Source organism: Takifugu flavidus, chromosome 20 (assembly GCF_003711565.1).
Source record: "Takifugu flavidus isolate HTHZ2018 chromosome 20, ASM371156v2, whole genome shotgun sequence".
NCBI classification, from domain to species: Eukaryota; Metazoa; Chordata; class Actinopteri; order Tetraodontiformes; family Tetraodontidae; genus Takifugu; species Takifugu flavidus.
The window spans coordinates 3,740,318-3,758,561 of record NC_079539.1 but is presented as its reverse complement, the minus strand read 5'-3'; the positions used below and the strand labels follow the sequence as shown (position 1 = coordinate 3,758,561).

Here is an 18,244-nt window from a genome sequence, read left to right as displayed (position 1 = left end):
GAAGCATCATGCGGTTCTTTTCTTCCCTCTTTTTTCTGTGATTCAGCACCTAACGACTGGCTGAATTCTTCATTATTTCAAACAGTTCAGTCTTCTTGGTGCTGTGGGCCAATGACTCTCTCAATGTCTCTCTACCCCGAACAGGACCCTAATCCCAATCCTAACCTCATCCTTTAACCCTAAAACAGTCCTTTCAAAATTATCCTCTCGTCCTACAAATCATACAAATGCATCCTGGTCCTCACCATGTACCGTCAACTAGAACACAAACACACACACCCTTGAACCTCTACCTCTGTGAGGACTTTCATGGACATAGATACATTACCTGGCCTCGTACCCAGACCCTGGTCATCATGTCTAAACCTCATCCTCACCACGACCTTACAAAGGTCTGATCCCTCCAACAGACCTTAAAAGTTGTGAGAATCAAGCACAATGTCCTCACTTTGAATGGGTGTTCAGGTCCTCGGTAGTTGGCATGTCCATGAAGGCACAGCCAGACATTGGTGTGATGGCCTGTAACACACGTCTCATACAGCGTTTATGGGGAAACGCTTTATAAGACTTCAAATCCAGTTTATAAGACATATCTGTGCATTTATTTTTAGTCTTCAGCGTTAGACTCGCATGCCAGCTGACAAGCAACCAAAGCAACCCCCCCAGTGTCCGGGACAGATGAGGTCGCCCCCTCTCTGCCCAAGGCTGCGCAGGATGATGAAGGAGGTGAAAATACCCCTGCAAAAAGGATAACGGGGAACCTGCAGCGAACGTTCTTTTGTACAAGGAGCCGTTTCTTTATTGCTGCTAGTGTTTGTGCTATTGTGAGACGAGAGTAAACATTGATTTACATGACTGTCCCCCTGCGATCATCTGCTTTTATTCAGGGATGAGAAGCCGTGCGAGACACTGGAGCCTTTATTCAGAACACAGATCTGTGATAAATTAGATGACACAGCGACGAGCCTCCAACACACACACTTGCTTTCAAGCAGAAAAAATTGGCACGTCTAGGTCATGTTGTACAATTCTGATTAATCTTGACCACTGGAGCCATAAGAGAATCCTGCTGTAACTTTACATTTGAGTGTCTGTATTATGTTTAGCTTATATCTCTCTCATTCTCTTTAGCGTGATAAGATCTAGAAAAGAGACTGATGCACAGGAAAAAGTGATAAATCATGTGATAAGTCATGATCCAAACTCAAATCGATGTTTTCCACACAACCATCTAAAGGGAAAAAACGCTCAACTTTGCAACTGCCTATTATTATTAGAGTTATATCACCACCAACATGCCAATTTTAATTTTATAACCCCAAATATGTGAAAATCCTGAACAGGAAAATCTAAACTTCAACCACAAATCGATGCAAAGAGGCCTCAATAAACTGATGCAAGTACATATTCTGCTGTACATATTCTCATATATCTCTGCTGTAGATGTGCTTTGGATCATAATTACGGACTGGTGAACGCAGCGAAGTGTAAGATTTCAGGAGTTGTACTCCAACCAGCCACTAGGGGAAGAGTTGGGTTTTATTTTTAGAGTAAATGTTAATGAGTTTACCCTCGATTTGTGGTGAAAACAAAACCTGAATTGTTCAGATAAAGGGAGAGAAACTTGCATTTGTATGTATTGGTGCACCACCTCCGTCTCACCTGGGATTGGGACCAGCACATCTGGAAGCTTTTGAGTGGCGGGCTGATGTTTTTGCTCCTGCTTCTGTCCATCCTGGGCCTGTGCAGTGTTTAGTTTCCACAACTCTCTCTGCACAGCGGGGTGGGCATCTGGGCTGCTGTAATGTTTCCATTCCAGGTATGGACAGCCAACGTTTACACTGTATTTATGTTGAATGGCTCCTATTGTTTTTGCGAAATAAACAGGAACACCAAAACTTAACAAAACACAGACTCGTTGCCTTCTTGTCGTTTCCTCTTCCTGCAGGATCGTGGGTTTTTGGCCCGGCTGTCTTTATGTTTCCGTGTTCTCTGCTGTGCTTCCGCAGAACCCTGACAGCCGTGCACGTCTGGAAGCTCCTCAGGGTGACCTCCTGTATCAGTGTTGTATCAGAGACTAATTAATAAACTCTTCTTTATTTTGGCAGTATTAAAATATAGAAAACCGGCCAAAATCACACACTCACCAGCAATTGCAGAACTTGGGCGCATAAAAAAACAGACCAATTTGACTGAATAACTTATTTTTCCCAGTGGTGAACCTTTCAACTCTGGGTCTGGAAGCAAAGTTTACAAATTCCACTGGTGGCCTCATTGTGGCCTGTGGGATGCTTGTCCTTGGCATCCTGTCCATAAACAACTGACAGTGGAAGGAAACAAATGGTGAGAATGTTCATGTGAGTCTGAGCTGTGACAGTGGTCAAATATTAGTAGATATTAGTATTATTGATATTAGTATTATAAATATACACAGGACACTGAAAAAAAGTGAAAGAGAAAATATGTTTTAATCTATTTTAAGCACTAGCACCAGTGAAGTAATGGCACCTTGAAAATGTTTTTGTTCATTGGTATTTAATGGAAAATTGAATTTTTAAACAGATTGGTTCAATATTGGAGAATCTAAACTTTTAAGGACTATTTTTCACAAGGAAATACTGAGCACATGTTTTCAGTTAGTGTAATGGCTCTTTGGGAAATATTTTTTCATACTGACACAAAAAATATTGTCTTTGTGTAATATCGGTATTCTTTTTAACGGGACTGCATGTACAAGGGCCCCCTCACAGTATGTCTGCTGCAGAAGCTTTCATTTATTGTTAATATGAAGGGAAATTGATGTTTAAGTTTAATTTTACTGCAAATTAAAACACATTAAATATGCGTTTGTAAAACAATAAGAATGTATTTGGAGCAATGACCTGTAGTACCCCATCTGTACTGTTGGTGGCAGTATATAAAGATATGAATACACGAAGAAGAACGACGTGAGGTCAGAGTTTACGGTCCTCCAGCTGTCTCATGACAACAGTAGCCAGCTAGCGGTGTTGCTAACTTTCCCAGAAAAGACAGTTTTGGCGAAATGGATGTCAACCAGGCGAAGCAGGAGCACCTGCTCGCATTAAAAGGTATTCTATCACCGCTGCAGTAAACTAACAGCGACTTCTAGAATGCTGCCAATGTTGTTTGTTGAGAAAGCTGTCACGAACGCTAACATGCTATTCAGCCTGACAGGTCACAACATGTCATTTTTGCAATGAAAACCTAAATAATATAAAGATTTGCATTTGCAGGAGTTGAGGAAATGTCAGTGTAGCGACAGGCGTTTGCTCTGTTCTTAGTTAAATGTGCTATTTTCACTTGACTTACCTTTATTTGCAGCTTATCTAAATTAGCTTTGACTGGGCACCTTTTTAATGCATAAATATTTATTTTTATATTGCGATGGTGAAAGTCACACCCCGACCCCCAAATATTTGAATAAAATAATGGCATCTGCTATAAATATGCATTTATTCACTACATATTCGGTGATTGAAGACTCATTGTGCACATTAACATCAGATTAATGATTAAAACTATCAGATATTTGTACGTATTATGACCTTTTCGTTTTAATAATGTGTCAAAAATTGATTTCTGAGGGTGCCACCAACTATTATTTACCCATTCTCTAACAAATACTTCTTTATTTTATAGTGATGAGATTGACGAAACCGACACTTTTCACAAATTTGCCAGTGACATGTGAAGAACGAGACCTTCCAGGTAAGTCTGGTAATCTAATACTGTAAATTTTTGTGATTTAAACCTGTCTTAAAGCTTTTGTGCATCCAAAAAAGAGTTGCAGGCGATATTCTTGAAACCATGGAGTGGAGTCCCAGTGAACGAAGTCCAAGTTGTACAAAGAGAAAGTTCCAATTTAGTGTCTTTTGAGTGATTTACAGACTAGTCTTGAAAGTACTTGCCTTAATAATAAAACTTATTGTATGCTTTAACCCAGATCAAATGCATGTGGCTGAAGCAATGCTGAAATCTGAGAGAGCTTTTTTGTGTGGAGTTTGCATTTTCTCCCTGTCTGCCTGGTTTCTCCAGCTTCCTCTTAAAGACATGCGTTTAGGGCGTATTGGAAATGGCTCATTTAAATTATCTAGGTGTGACTGTGAGTGAATGCTTGCCTTCATATATTGGCCCTGCGATTAATTGGCGATCCATCACCCTGCCTCTCGCCCAACTGGCAGCTGGGATGGGCTCCAGTGCCCCCAGTGACCCCAGGACTGTGCAAGGGAACACCAGTTAGAAGTTTGATGGATGGATCAGGAACCTACTGCACAGAACATTCAGATATTCTTTTAACATACAGATTGAGTCAGTCCAACAGCAGGAATCGCTACAGCATTAGTGTGTGTGTGTGTGTGTGTGTGTGTGTGTGTGGCATTGTGGTGGTCAGTAGGCTAAACCGTGTTCAATTCGAACATAATATTCAATAACACATTTCAATATAATTCTCAATTATACGTACATTTTGAAATCTTTTGACATTTTCTGGTTGTTTAGGTTTACTATCTTGACGCTTGTGGTAAATTCAGAGGTGAGTTTGAGAGTGAACTTTTATAGAGACGTGTTGGCAGCACTGAAACCCGAACTCTCAATAAATCAGAGCTCGCGCTGATACTTGAGTAAGATCTCTATTTATATGGCAGTGGTGGTGCAGGGGCAGCTTATCTAACGTGTTGAATGGGTTAAATTTGATTCAACATCATCCCGAAACATCCTTAGATGTGTTTATACCATTTAATAAAAGACACATTAGACATCTGCTTTACTGTGTTATTACACTCTAACAGCAGCCGCTACAGATGGAACTTAAATGTCTTTTTGTGCCAAACCAAGACGTGGGTGATCAATACCAGCGAGTACTTGTAACCACCCCTAAATGTTGAGGGCTTGTGGCCAAAACTGAAATCGGACCCCATCTAAGTAGTTTATCCCTGCAGTGAAACCGGATCTTCCAACAAAGTGTCGCCACCTTTGATCCTCCTGCCTTATTTCATGCGTCTGCCATTAGTCTATTAATTGTGCAGAAGCCAAAGACTTAATGGTGTCCGGATATTTGAGGCTGGTTTTAGTGTCTATTTGAAGCTGTCGTTAACACAAGCGGCGTTCTTTGGATTGATCTGGGCTCAGACGGCAGTCTTCAATCCTCTCTGAAGCCCCTGAAAATGATTAAAGCAGGAATATTTATGAGGCCAGACGTGCAATTCCTTGTTTTCACCTCAACTCTTGGTGGAATATGAGCTGAGTTGGCAGACAGGTGTTACCCATAATGCATCAGTACTTGTGAACACCTCTCCTTCAGGGGATTTATTCAGCCAGCTCATGAGGGAGGACCCGTCCACCATCAAAGGAGCAGAGAATTTGATGCTGGGAGAGATGCTCACCTTACCGCAGAACTTTGGGTAGGAAGCACTCGCACCATTTTATTTCTGCTGCTTCTGCTGCTCACCTGAACGCTCCCCCCCCCACAGTAATATCTTCCTCGGTGAAACCTTCTCCAGTTACATCAGCGTGCACAACGACAGCAGCCAGGTGGTGAAGGACATTCTTGTGAAGGTGCCGTATATAATAAAAGTCAAAGTTTGACTCCCCGCTGATCAGCGCCAGCCACAGCCGTCACACACCTTTTCATCTCTTGCAGGCCGACCTTCAGACCAGCTCCCAGAGGCTCAACCTGTCGGCGTCAAACTCCGCCGTGGCCGAACTCAAACCCGACTGCTGCATCGACGATGTGATCCACCACGAAGTTAAAGAAATCGGAACACACATGTATGCATTGTCCCCCCTCCCCCAATATTCGAACTGACTCTGCGAGGCTAAAACAGCCACCTGCGTTCTCCTCAGCCTCGTCTGTGCAGTCAGTTACACGAGTCAGTACGGGGAGAAGCTCTATTTCCGCAAGTTCTTCAAATTCCAGGTGAGGTGTGTGTGTGTGCCGTCATTAGCCAGCTCTGCGTGGCCTCGGAGGAGGCCTGAGAAATGTCACACGTCTGTGACAGGAATGACAATCCCAGCTCGGGATTCGGGTTCCGTGGCTGTTTTTGAGGAGTGGCTGTCGCCTTTAGAACGTTTTCTCAACGGCTTCCTGTTTGTCTGATTAGAAGGTCGTCCCTACATGGACATGCAGTGCGAGAAAACCGCAGCCTTCAGTTTGCAATCTATTTTCAATCAGGTTCTGAAGCCTCTGGACGTGAAGACAAAGTTCTACAACGCAGAGGTGAGTGCTGGTCCGATCAGCCCTTGGCTAAATGAGCTGTTTTTCAGCGTATTGCCGGCACTGCGCTTCATTCCACGTTTAATATTCATAATTGGAGCGTGCAGGTTGCCAGTAGAGGCATATTGAGACGGTGGAGAGCGGGGGATTTCCTCACAACCATCTTTTTAGTTCTCATGTATGAGCTTTTTGCAGATGTTCATTGGCATCATGTTTGGCTTGTAACCCCATTTGTTTATGATCTCCTGTATTTTATTTTCTCCATTAGAGTGACCTCAGTTCTGTGGTAATTGTTCGTCCTGTTCTCATAGCTGAACTCAAGCTTCTCTTAATGGTTTTCTGTGCAGCAGTCTGTCTTTCTGGGGCCCAAGAGGAAGGTGCAGAATGGAAAGTAGTGAAACAGTTTCTGCAGGTTCTAGTCCATAATCTGTCTAAAAAAACATGCAAATTATCATAGAAAAATTCGATTGTTGGAGGAAATTGCGATAGTTAATCAAAACTAATGAATTAGATGATTAGTTCTGCACAAGAGCTTTCCATCATTACTTTTCTTTTGCCCTTTCCTTTGGACGCTCCCGCTTTCCTTGCAAACTCATCCTACACTGGGCTGGGACTTAAATTTGAGCATTCATCCTAATTTGTGGGGTCAAATTGGCGTGGGTGGGGATGAAAGCGTCCGTCATCAGTGGGGAGAATCTGCGTGTGCTCGATGTTTAAAGATGAATGTGAACACTGATTACGCAACCGTGAACTCACGAATGATAAAACAAAGGTCTTATTGTTTTTAAAGGTTACAGCGTGTTCTGAGCTAATGAGACAAATCTTGATCCAATGCATTAAACCTGACGTTTCAGCTGCCGGAATGGCTTTGCATGGTTGAGAGACGCTCGGATCTGTGATTAAAGCTTGTGCAGAATGGTTCCCGTTGTCAGGCGCAGGCGTTCACTAATCCCTGCTTCTCTTTATGGAATCTGGTTGTAGAGGTTGCACTGAAGGGTTGGTTTGCATCAACTAGTTGTTACAGCTGATCGTTCGAGTCAGGCCAAGTTACATTTTTACACTTCCAAATGTGTTTCCAGCTGTTGTTAGTGGCGTTTATGGGGTGTATGATGACTATCGGATGGTTGCTAGCTCGACCTTCACACAGCTAGCTCGGATGTAGTCGGATTTTAACTATATATTAAATCCAGATATTAATAGAAAAAACAATCACTAGTTGATGGTTGAGCGCAATTTGGCCAGTTGTCCTTGTGCAACCCCTACTGTATAAACGCTGTACTAACAACACCTCCAAGGCCCACTGAGCAACTGTAACAGGAAATATTCCTTGTTTCAGTTCACACGTGTATAAATCAGACACGGGAAGAGTAATGAGAGGGATAGATTTTCATTTTGATGTAATAATCAACTCTACTGTCTTCAAATAACTTGGAATAAAAAAATGTAAATCTATCCACGATCCCAGCTGCTCGTCCTAGCGACATCAGTAGTCTTTGCTCAGTCGGCCTCAGAGGCTCCTGTCCGCTACGTGGGGGCACGTGTGGATTTAGCTGCTCGTCTCTCCAGACAGATGAAGTGTTCCTGGAGGCTCAGATCCAGAACATCACCACCTCGCCCATGTTCATGGAGAAGGTCTCTCTGGAGCCATCCATGATGTACAACGTCACAGAGCTCAACACGATCACGTCCAGAGACACAGAGTAACAGCAGTGCAAACGTGGCAGTCGTGCAGCCCAGCGTCTGGACTCCTCATCTTCTTTCCTTCGTCTTCCAGGGAGTGCACCTTCGGGAAGATGTCCTACCTGCAGCCCATGGACACCCGGCAGTATCTGTACTGCCTGAAGCCGAAGCCGGAGTACGCGGAGAAGGCCGGAGTCATCAAAGGCGTGACGGTGATCGGCAAGCTGGACATCGTCTGGAAGACCAACCTCGGGGAGAGGGGGAGGCTCCAGACGAGTCAGCTGCAAAGAATGGTCTGACCCCTCCAGTGGAAGCTTCCGTTTAGCGTTTCTCCCGTTGACTTTCCCCTCTCTCACAAACACCCCAGGCGCCGGGATACGGAGACATCCGGTTGTCGTTGGAGATGATTCCTGACACCGTCAACCTGGAGGAGCCCTTCGACATCATCTGTAAGATCACCAACTGCAGGTACGAGCGTCCGTCCTGCTGTGACTCCGTGATGAGGCCGCAGAGGCAACAGCGTTCCCTCCCCTTGTTGTTGCAGTGAGAGAACCATGGACCTGGTGCTGGAGATGTGCAACACCGCCTCCACCCACTGGTGCGGAACGTCAGGACGAAAGCTGGGCAAACTCAGCCCCGCCGCCTCCCTCTCCCTGCCCCTCACGCTCTTCTCCTCCGTCCAGGGTCTGCAGGTACGAGCCCCAGGGGTTCCAGAAAAGGATCGCGGCCGGTCGCTCTTTTCCTCTTTTTGTGGTCGTAACGCCCTCCGCCTCTTTCTTCCAGAGTGTGTCAGGATTAAGACTCAAGGACACGTTTCTGAAGAGGACGTACGAGTACGATGACATCGCTCAAGTGTGCGTGATCTGCCCGTACCAAAGCAACGAGCATTAGGGATTTTACTCATTCAACTGGCTGTTTAGAGCTCAGTGGACCAACAGGACTGTTTTTTTCACGTTGTTTTTGCCACTGGTGTGGATAATTCTGGATTTTAAAATGATTTGTTAATAACATAAATCGCTTTCTTTGCAATTAAATGTGCAATATTGTAAAACCTCTGTAATTTTTCTGCTGCATTTTACAGCGTAATTAACTGAAGCTTTGGCCAGGGAATCAGAATAATGTGGAGAAAAAGTAGATTAAGATCACCTGATTGTGTTCTTGGTGCTCACAGTACGATGGGGATTTTATCAAAACTACTTTTATCTGGTAAGCAGATAAGCTCCTCACTTCACACATCTTCGACTTCCTTTAAAACCAATTTACAGCTTCTGAGGCTTCTCCAGAGCTCTGACTTTCTGGGTTTTTACATATAATCTATAATTTACTCTCTTATTTCAAAGGGAAATTGGATGATATTTCTGTCAGACTTTACAAAGGTGGGCTTTACTTCTAGATCTAAAGAGGTAAAAGTCACCAGGCTGTGTCCTGGATTTACCCACAGTTTGTCACAAATACACACAAAAATGAGCAAGCTGCTCCTCAATTAGTGGATATTTATTCACATGTCATAGACAAAACAATGTGCTGTCCTAGCATACCTAATTGTCTCCGGAGAGCATTTGTTCTCAAATACAAGATTTAAGAGCATGCAAAACGAACTATCGGAACAGCGTAGTTGTTAAACAATTAAGGAGGCTTAAAGGGGAGACATTTATATTTGTTAAAGTGCAATAACAACTTAACGCAGGCAGCAAACACTGCTATACCGTCAAACGGATGGCTAGATCCAAAAAGGTTGAAAAGCAGTGGAGCACATCTTCATCATCGGCGAACAAGAACAATGTTTCCTGTCTACAAAAATAAAGAGTAGAAACAAGGCAAGATGATGTTCCTGTATGAGACAAAGCTGCAGGTTCCCTGCGTACATTCCTCCCTCCCCCTCTCTCTCTCTCTGAAGGATGATCAACTCAGAACGTGACCAGGATGAGTCGTTCAGCACAAGGAAAGCCACATCTCTGCAGAACGGCTCTGAGCACAGAGCGGACCGATGTCGCGTCGGTTCTCCGATCTCTCTGGGATGACGTGTTTGGGGTGTGAGTGATGATTTGCTTCGTGGTCCACGCCCCAGGCCCTTACCTCCACCCTCCCGCCCCACACCACACACACACACACGCACACACACACACACACACACACACACACACACACTCTACAGGGCCTTCAGTCACACAAAAGTGCCTTCGGTCTCATTCTTGCGTCCGTGTTCCAGCTCTGAAATGGGTGTAGAGATTGTAATCGCGATGTACACGGCTTCGGTCTGAAAGACGGAACGAGACGGTGATGAAAAAAGGAAAAGCGCTTGGCATAAATGCAGCCCGGCTGTTTCCTTCTGTTTACGCACCTGAGGAGATCAGGAATGCTCCTCGGCGCTGCCGCTGAAGGAGCGGCTCCGGATGTGGTTCCTCAACTGCTCGATCAGCTCCGGGTTTTGCTGCTGGATCTGCTGCGCGAATTGCTGCCCTCTGAAAATGAAAAGAAAGAGACCTCCAGTCCAACAGTGCACACCGATGAATAAAAGAAAGAGTTCCGGACATTTGATGCCCCAACGTGTAAAAATCTGTGTTAAAATATCTCACTGGCCAAGGTACCATTGCAGTGTTTAAAATAACTAAAATTAGTAAATAAACGTGCAGTTACAAGGTAATATTTGATGTTAAAAGTGATGAAAATGCTCAAGTGAAGGACCTTAAAGTTAATGCACAACTGCCAAAAAGCTTGTGTGTGTTTGGCTTTCGACCGCTCCAGCTGCTTAGCTTAGCTTAGCGTAGCTTGGGAGAGGGCGTCAGAACATCTGCCAGCAACTACGTGAAAGTTTCCAGGCCAGAACTTTTCTGGCCTGGCGCTGTCAATGAAAAGAAAAAGGCATTTTCCTCCACTTTAATCCTGAACCGAGCCTACTTACGCCTCAATCAGGCTGGAGATGTCGGAGAGTCCGCCCACCCCTGCTGCGGGACCGCCCACCGCGTTGGACATCATTCCTGACATGCTGGGCGCAGTGACACAGTGACAGTGAGTCAGAGCCTGATTTGAAACAGCGAGCGCACAGACGAGCGGTTCTTTATGACACTCACAGCTGCTGCACTTGCTGATTCTGCATCACGCTTGCGGCCTGTAAACAGAACTCAAGCTGAAATCCGCCTTAATCAGATCGCGCTGCGGGAACAGACTGTCCCCTGCATGCAACACAACCTCTTAGTTCATTAAAGACCTTCCTGTCAATCGTGGGACTAATTTGGGGGGGGGGGGGTCTGGTTTAACGCTGTCAGACAGAATGAGTGGCTGAGCTGAAGTGCAGCAAAGGGCCCGTGTTCATGCTCTCACCATGCTGATGAAGGCAGGGTTGTTGATTAAACTGGCCATGTCAAACCCCAGTCCAGCAGCAATCTGTGGACAAACGGAGACGCCGTCAGTGGCTCGTGGCGTGCTGAGGTTAGCGCACAAACCCCCCCGACTCACTGGGCTGGTGGCTTCTTTATGCTTCTGCTCTGCGATCTTCAGGTTGGATTTGTAGGTGTCGTTCTCGGGGTCTAACACCAGCGCTTTCTTGAAGTAGGAAATGGCGTCTGGATACTTGCTCATGGCCGTCAGGGCCAAGCTAGAGCCACAGCAGGGGAGTTCAGCTGGGTTATGGAGCCGATCACGCCGGAGCGTCTGCATTAACCTGACTCACCCCATCCGTCCGTAGGCTTTGCTGTATGTGGGGTCAATCCCGATGGCTCTCTCACAGTCACAGGTCGCCTCTGTGTAGTTTCCCAGTTTGCTGTGTGCTGCGGCCCTGCGGGGGAAGGGTCCACACCATGAGCCATATTCAGACCCGCAGAGGGCGGGAATGAAACCCATGACATCGCTCCCCTGGCAGCGAAGGACGTGTGCTTAACTACCTGTTGCAGTAGTACACGGCATTTCTCAGGTCCAGCTCGATGGCCTTCGTGTAGCACTCCACTGCACATCTGTAGTTCTCTTCCTTCATGTGATTGTTCCCTGATACAAGAACACACACTGGGATTAACATTCTGATGCTAGCTGGCTAACTCTGATAGCTTTATGCTTCTTGGTTTCCCAACAGTCTTTATATTCATTAAATCCACAAATCCTGATTTGGCTTCATTTTTCTTGTACTTTCTCTCTATGATTAGTCAGCATCAACCTATTTAAATGTTGGATTTTCCCGCCCAGGTTTTTCCTGCCTCATACCACCATCTCGTTACCTTCGTTCTTAAGTTGCTCTGCTCGCTCGATGTCTCCCGCTGACGGGGAGGTCTCTGGTATGGTCAGGTTGTCATTCTAGGTCAAGCAGGACAGACCGACAGACCTTTATGACACAAGGACGAACTCTGGGGACATTAAAGTGACATCTGAGCTCAGGTGAACCCACCTTCAGCAGGGAGTTGAGGAATATCTCTTTGAGAGGCTGCGGGGCGGCGAGGTGGCAGTCGCTGGAACTGATCTTAAAGGTGGTCTCCAGACACTGTATCGCCACTGGTGACGGCAGGGAGGGGTCGAGGAGGGTAAAGAAACAAGCAAACAAACCACGGTTACACTGGCATTGAGGTAGGAATGCAGGATGGATGCAGGTGGAGCTGACCCACCTTCCAGACTCTCCTGCTCATCAGAATTCAGAGCAGCACAGTGGATTTGATCTCGCAGGAACTGCACGACCGAGAACGCCAGGCGCTTCTCCACTGCCATTTTTTTTTAACGGGAAACTGCAAACAAAAATGTACACACGTGAACACGCACGACATCATTGGTTAAAAAAGGGCGAAACCCCTTCAGTTGGCTATTCCTGTTCCTTCTGTCTCCCAACAAGTGCACCGTGCAGTGTCGTGCGTGTGCTACGTCATAGTTATTACCAGCCAGACTAGCAGGAGTGAGCCTCTGGTTTCCTAAACAACCAGCACGCATCAGAAACACCCCCCACCCCCCACGTCACAACACACGCAGCGGTGGCAGAATCAAGGCCCAAAACAACGATCGTTATCTGGTCCGGGAGGGATGAGCCTGGTGAATGTGGTTCGCAGACACACGCTGCAGCCATCCATCCGTTGTGTTACGCAGGTTTGTGTCGAGCAGCATCTCCTCCCTGGTGTGTGTTGATGCACACGAATGTAGCGACGCAGAAGCTGTGATGTAACACAACAACGTGAGCTGAGATGTTTCTGGGCCTCTGAGAGGCGTCCCTTTGAGCAGAATCCAACCTGTGACATTAACAGGCGTTGATCGCTTCGATAAACCCAGCCTATTGATCACCAATCGCCCGGACTGGGCTCGCGCACAGCGCAGTTTGCGTAATCCGTGCCAAACCGCCCCCGAGAAACATCCCAATGATCTCACCGCGAGGCAATAACATAAACAACTGCCAAATTCGGATCCCAGCTATCATGAAGACAAAGTATGGATAAGATTGGGGCCCCCTCCCAACCTTTCCCACCTACCTGAGCTCCTCCAGCTGTCTGCTTCAGCGCGTCATCGGGACCTCTGACGGCTTTTCGCATCCTCGTCTGCGCATGCGCGGCGGCAGCGGAAACACTCGCTTCACCCCACATGCTGGAGAGAGGAGGCTGCTGTAGCTGCTACTGCTGACACACGCTGGAAAGAGGGGCAGAAAGTGCGTGATTTTGCACGGGCAACCCCCCGCATGAAGCCACAGCATGTGCGCGTTCAGGGTTGTGGTTAGTCGAAAGCTTTGCAGGTATGATTTCACAGTCTAATCGGCAAATGTCACACCTGCGTGACAGAGTTACCGGATACTTTCAACCGATTTGGAACTGCTGCAATCGCACTTGCACCTGTTAAAAAGATAAATGTGATTTTTGAATCGCTTGCTGCCGTATCTTGTTATTAAAACCTTGGCTTTAATGATCCCCCCGTTTTTATGAACTTGTTTGGAAAGGCATCCTCCGAGATGCCGTGAAACCTAAAACCGAATTGACAAAGGTGAGGGAAGGTCACAGCTAAGCATGGAAAAAATTCACAGCATGTCCCCGAGTGTGACTTTGAAGGATTTAGTGCTCGCCCCGTTTGCCACCTGTTAAATTTAGTCTCGATTTGACTTATTGAAATGTTAAAGTTGCTGGGAATCTCCTGCAGGCTCTCCAAAGCCTTCTTCAGGATGACCATCCAGAACGGCCTGGCGGTACCTGCCAAGAGCTGCTCCCAGGAGGGAAACAAGAGAAACGCACTGAGATGGGACCTGTCGCCACCTGAGATCAGGACCATGACCGACAGCTTGATTAGCAGAGTCAACAGGGTTTATGACGAGGTTGGAGCTTTGAAGATAGAGAACGTTTCAGTTGAAAACACCTTGAAAGCCCTGGCTAACATCAGACTGGAGTACGCATGTAAGTCTGTGTTTTTTCCTTTAGCACACACATGCATGAACACACACATTTACCAGCTGTATGTCGGACACGGGCTGCTATTTTAGACTTTCATGCATGAATGTGCCTCTGCAGTAGGTGATTAATGATACCTGGCACGTGGGACTCATGTTTACATGCTAACGACAACAACAAGGAGCTCGCTTGCAACTGGAGAAGTGAGGCGAGAGCTGCTGAAGGTGCGCGTTGATGTGAAATTAGCCGGGCAGATGCAGCGGCCTCGGAGATGAGGCGTGAAAGAATCCAGCATTTGAAACACGTCTGATGGACATTATCTCTCCCCCGGTTGCCATGGAGATCCTCTGTAAAGCATCTGTGGTCGTTTACAGAGTTTAGCCCCACATTTAGAAGCTGTAACAACAGTAAAAACATTTGGAGAGTCTTGTAAAAGGGACATTTTTGAATGTGTAAAAATGGTCCTGCTCAGGGTTTCTTCCTGTTAAAAGGGAGGTTTTTTGTGTCCGATGTGGTCCCCATAGCGTTGCGCCACGTTCTGGATTTCCCCCAGTACGTCTCCCCGTCTAAAGAGGTCCGAGCGGCGAGCACGGAGGCCGACAAGCAGCTGTCTGAGTTTGACGTGGAGCTCAGTATGAGGGAAGACGTGTTCAGGAGGATCGTTGCCCTGCAGGTGCGTCTCGGGTCGTGCGGCTCAAAAACTGTCATGTGACGAGGGTCATGTGATTATCGTTTGTATTTTGCAGGAAAACACTCCAGAGAATATTTCGGCTGAAGAAAAGAGGCTCTTAGACAGACTTGTGACACTTGGCCGGCGGAAAGGATTACATCTGCCTAAAGACACGCAGGAGGTAAAGAAATCTAAAACGACCCACGACCTCCGATCTCGTCCCGTCGTTAGCTCCTCCCCTCTCAGCGACGGATTGAAAACCCAACTTCAGTAATCCTGGAGGCGCCTTTGCTTGTTTTCCCAGGAAATAAAGAAAACCTCCAAGCTGATTAGCGAACTCTCCATCGAGTTTAACAGAAACCTGAACGAGGACACCACTTCCCTCGAGTTTTCCGAGCGCGAGCTGGGTAGGCGCCCGAGCCTCGGCCGTCGCCACGGATACGCCGGCTCGCTCACGTCGATTGCTTTCCCCAGGTGGGATGGCCGACAGCTACCTCGACGGGCTGGAGAAGACGGCAGACGGACGGTACCGGGTGACGCTGGAGTATCCCCATTACTACCCTCTGATGAAGAGGTGTCACGACCCTGAGACGCGGAGGAAGATGGAAACCGCCTTTCACAGCAGGTGCAAAGAGGTAACAGGAGTCCTGGGGACAGATCTGGGCCCCCTGCACTCACACCTTTCCTTTAAACGACTCCTCTTCCTCCTCCTCTTTTATTTCTTTGCCAAGGTGAATACGGCCATTCTGGAGCAGCTGGTCCAGCTGAGGTCAAAGGTCGCAGACTTGCTGGGTTACAGTAGCCACGCCAACTATGTCCTGGAAATCAACATGGCGAAGAACGCGAGCCATGTGTCTGACTTTTTAAGTATGACGCCCTTTGACCCCCACCCACCCCCGCCTTACTTCACGTGCACACGTTTACAAATGTTGTGTTATTTAAGCGGACGGAATGTCTTGAATTTTGGAGGATAAATCTCAGCGGCGGATGGACGGGGAGGCGGACGCGGAGTCCCAGGGGTGGGAGAAACGGGACACCCCCTGTCTGCTGCGTGCTATGTACTGAATGTTGTTGGGTGGCACACGTGCTCATCAGAGGGCAGCGAGTTCCCACAGCTGCGGGGAAGCCCAGAAGAGAGTTCCGATCAACTCTCCGTCTGCTTCTGTGCTTCCAGATACTTTCCATGAGCGGCTGAAGCCCGTCGGGATGAAGGAAAGGAAATACATCCTCTCCCTGAAGAGGAGGGAGTGCCTGATGAAGGGCCTCCTCTTCGATGGGCAGATCAATGCCTGGGACCTGCCCTACTACATGAATCAGGTGGAGCAGTGCAAGTTCGCCGTCAACAAGGACAAGCTGATCGAGTATTTCCCACTGGACCTGGTGACCAAAGGGCTGCTGGCGATCTACCAGGAGCTGCTGGGCCTCACCTTCGCAGAGGTGGAGCGCGCGCACGTGTGGCACGAGGGCGTGAAGCTTTACACGGCCCAGGACGCTGAAACGGGAGAGGAGGTCGGCAGGTTCTATCTGGACTTGCATCCACGGTAGCCGCGAGAGATACTCGATGTGTTTACATGTGTCCGCTGTGAGCTTCTCACCCTCTTACATCTGCACATGTGCCTCCGCGAGGGAGGGGAAGTACGGCCACGCCGCCTGCTTCGGCCTGCAGCCCGGCTGCACAGGACCCGATGGAGAACGCAGGCTCCCAGTGGCGGCCATGATAGCTAACTTCACCAAGCCCAGGAAAGGATGGCCCTCTCTCCTGCAGCACCACGAGGTGGAGACTTACTTCCACGAGTTTGGTCACGTGATGCACGAGATCTGCTCCAAGGTGGCCGTCTGATCACACTCCATCACTGGTTGATGTGTGGGACTGGGGTTGACCGCTGCCTGTGTACGCGTCAGACCGCTTTTTCAGAATTCAGTGGGACCCAGGTGGAGACGGACTTCGTGGAGGTGCCTTCGCAGGTGCTGGAGAACTGGGTTTGGGAGAAGGAGCCCCTGAGGAGAATGTCCGGCCACTACAGGGACGGCGCTCCCATCCCAGAGGACATGCTGGACAAGCTGATAGCCTCCAGAGTGGCCAACACAGGTCAGCCGCAGTTTCTCAGTCAAACCAGAACTTTTCCTGACCTATAAACGTGCCCGGCTCCTGTGTTCAGGGCTCATGAACCTGCGACAGGTGGTGCTGAGCAAGGTGGACCAGACGCTGCACAGCAGCCCCCGAGCAGACACCTCGGAGGTGTTTGCAAAGCACTGCGAGGAGATCCTGGGGGTTCCAGCTACACCAGGTCAGTTGACCAGCGACAGCTACGTTACGCCGCCATGGCGCCGTGCTTAAACAGGTTCCCTCTCCACAGGCACCAACATGACGGCCAGCTTCGGCCACCTGGCAGGAGGCTACGACGGCCAGTACTACAGCTACCTGTGGAGCGAGGTCTACTCCACCGACATGTTTTTCAGCCGCTTTAAAAAGGAGGGCGTTCTGAATCCAAAGGTGGGCGAGCCGTTCTTGGCTTTTAGTTTGAGGGGTGAGGGATGTTGACCTTTGTCTTGTTTTAGGTCGGAAGAGAGTACAGGAAGGTGATTCTGGAGGCTGGCGGCTCCGCAGATGGAACGGACATGCTGAAAACCTTTCTGGGTCGGGAACCACGCCAGGATGCTTTCTTCCAGTGCAAAGGACTGATCAGCTCTCCAGACACGCAGACGTCTTAACGACGTATCTGGCGATTCATCTTTATTATTTAATGCAGTTACAAATAGAAGGAAATGGCTGAACTGAACGTGAATCTCTCTCCCCTCACGCTTTTATCCACTGGTATTTGTTGTCGTGGCTGCACAATTTCAATCTTATTCGCTGGGTTATTGTGGTATCTTTCGGCGTAATAAGTCATATCCCGTTATTATTTACACATGCTGCTGTTGTAATATGTGAAAATATGTTTTTGTAAAGCGCTGCCAGTGAACTTTAAAGTATGATACTGACTGGATCCTAATTGTCCAAATTACATGATATAAAATCGTATTCCTCTATATTTAACATATTGTGTAACATTTTGTGGCTTTCCTCAACAAGGAATATTTACTATTATTTTAAAGGAATTTAAATTCACACACTAGAAGTACGTTTCATATACACCAGGGGGCGCCAAAGGACGTGTAATTCGTGTAAGTAGGTCAATATTAATTAAATATGTTCTTGTATGGAATTTAATCGCCTTAAATCAAATACCAGCCGGCATCATGACATGTTTTGTCCAAACACGGTGAATGGGATACACACACGTGAAAACACGTGGATTTAACCAGCACATTGCCATGTTGTCCCCC

General features: G+C 47.4%; 3 protein-coding genes across 7 annotated transcripts; 2 read left to right on the top strand and 1 right to left on the bottom strand.

Moving 5' to 3' along the window:
- Nucleotides 1-2,930: 2,930 nt before the first annotated feature.
- trappc13 (trafficking protein particle complex subunit 13) lies at nt 2,931-8,963 on the top strand. 2 transcript variants are annotated; one of them, XM_057019649.1, is made up of 13 exons: nt 2,931-3,089; nt 3,661-3,729; nt 5,321-5,420; nt 5,490-5,574; nt 5,660-5,787; nt 5,863-5,935; nt 6,191-6,235; nt 6,501-6,518; nt 7,799-7,932; nt 8,007-8,205; nt 8,280-8,380; nt 8,457-8,604; nt 8,696-8,963. In XM_057019649.1, the coding sequence occupies exons 1-13, from the start codon at nt 3,044-3,046 to the stop codon at nt 8,801-8,803; spliced, it is 1,254 nt and encodes a 417-aa protein (XP_056875629.1). In that variant the 5' UTR covers nt 2,931-3,043; the 3' UTR covers nt 8,804-8,963. The 2 variants fall into 2 exon arrangements, with proteins under 2 accessions (XP_056875629.1, XP_056875630.1); XM_057019650.1 differs by lacking the exon at nt 6,501-6,518.
- A 422-nt stretch (nt 8,964-9,385) lies between these two features.
- sgtb (small glutamine rich tetratricopeptide repeat co-chaperone beta) lies at nt 9,386-13,485 on the bottom strand. 3 transcript variants are annotated; one of them, XM_057019653.1, is made up of 12 exons: nt 13,348-13,485; nt 12,502-12,618; nt 12,288-12,391; nt 12,121-12,196; nt 11,794-11,893; nt 11,583-11,687; nt 11,369-11,507; nt 11,234-11,296; nt 10,984-11,021; nt 10,815-10,898; nt 10,254-10,374; nt 9,386-10,169 (listed from the first exon to the last, which is right to left on the bottom strand). In XM_057019653.1, the coding sequence occupies exons 2-11, from the start codon at nt 12,599-12,601 to the stop codon at nt 10,263-10,265; spliced, it is 921 nt and encodes a 306-aa protein (XP_056875633.1). In that variant the 5' UTR covers nt 12,602-12,618; nt 13,348-13,485; the 3' UTR covers nt 9,386-10,169; nt 10,254-10,262. The 3 variants fall into 3 exon arrangements, with proteins under 3 accessions (XP_056875633.1, XP_056875631.1, XP_056875632.1); XM_057019651.1 differs by having other exon boundaries at nt 11,234-11,507; XM_057019652.1 differs by having other exon boundaries at nt 9,386-10,123; nt 11,234-11,507.
- nln (neurolysin (metallopeptidase M3 family)) lies at nt 13,462-17,954 on the top strand. 2 transcript variants are annotated; one of them, XM_057019642.1, is made up of 13 exons: nt 13,462-13,604; nt 14,003-14,253; nt 14,772-14,920; nt 14,994-15,098; nt 15,222-15,324; nt 15,392-15,552; nt 15,649-15,784; nt 16,092-16,458; nt 16,544-16,745; nt 16,820-17,006; nt 17,077-17,205; nt 17,275-17,411; nt 17,477-17,954. In XM_057019642.1, the coding sequence occupies exons 1-13, from the start codon at nt 13,564-13,566 to the stop codon at nt 17,627-17,629; spliced, it is 2,121 nt and encodes a 706-aa protein (XP_056875622.1). In that variant the 5' UTR covers nt 13,462-13,563; the 3' UTR covers nt 17,630-17,954. The 2 variants fall into 2 exon arrangements, with proteins under 2 accessions (XP_056875622.1, XP_056875623.1); XM_057019643.1 differs by lacking the exon at nt 13,462-13,604 and adding an exon at nt 13,627-13,849.
- Nucleotides 17,955-18,244: the final 290 nt, after the last annotated feature.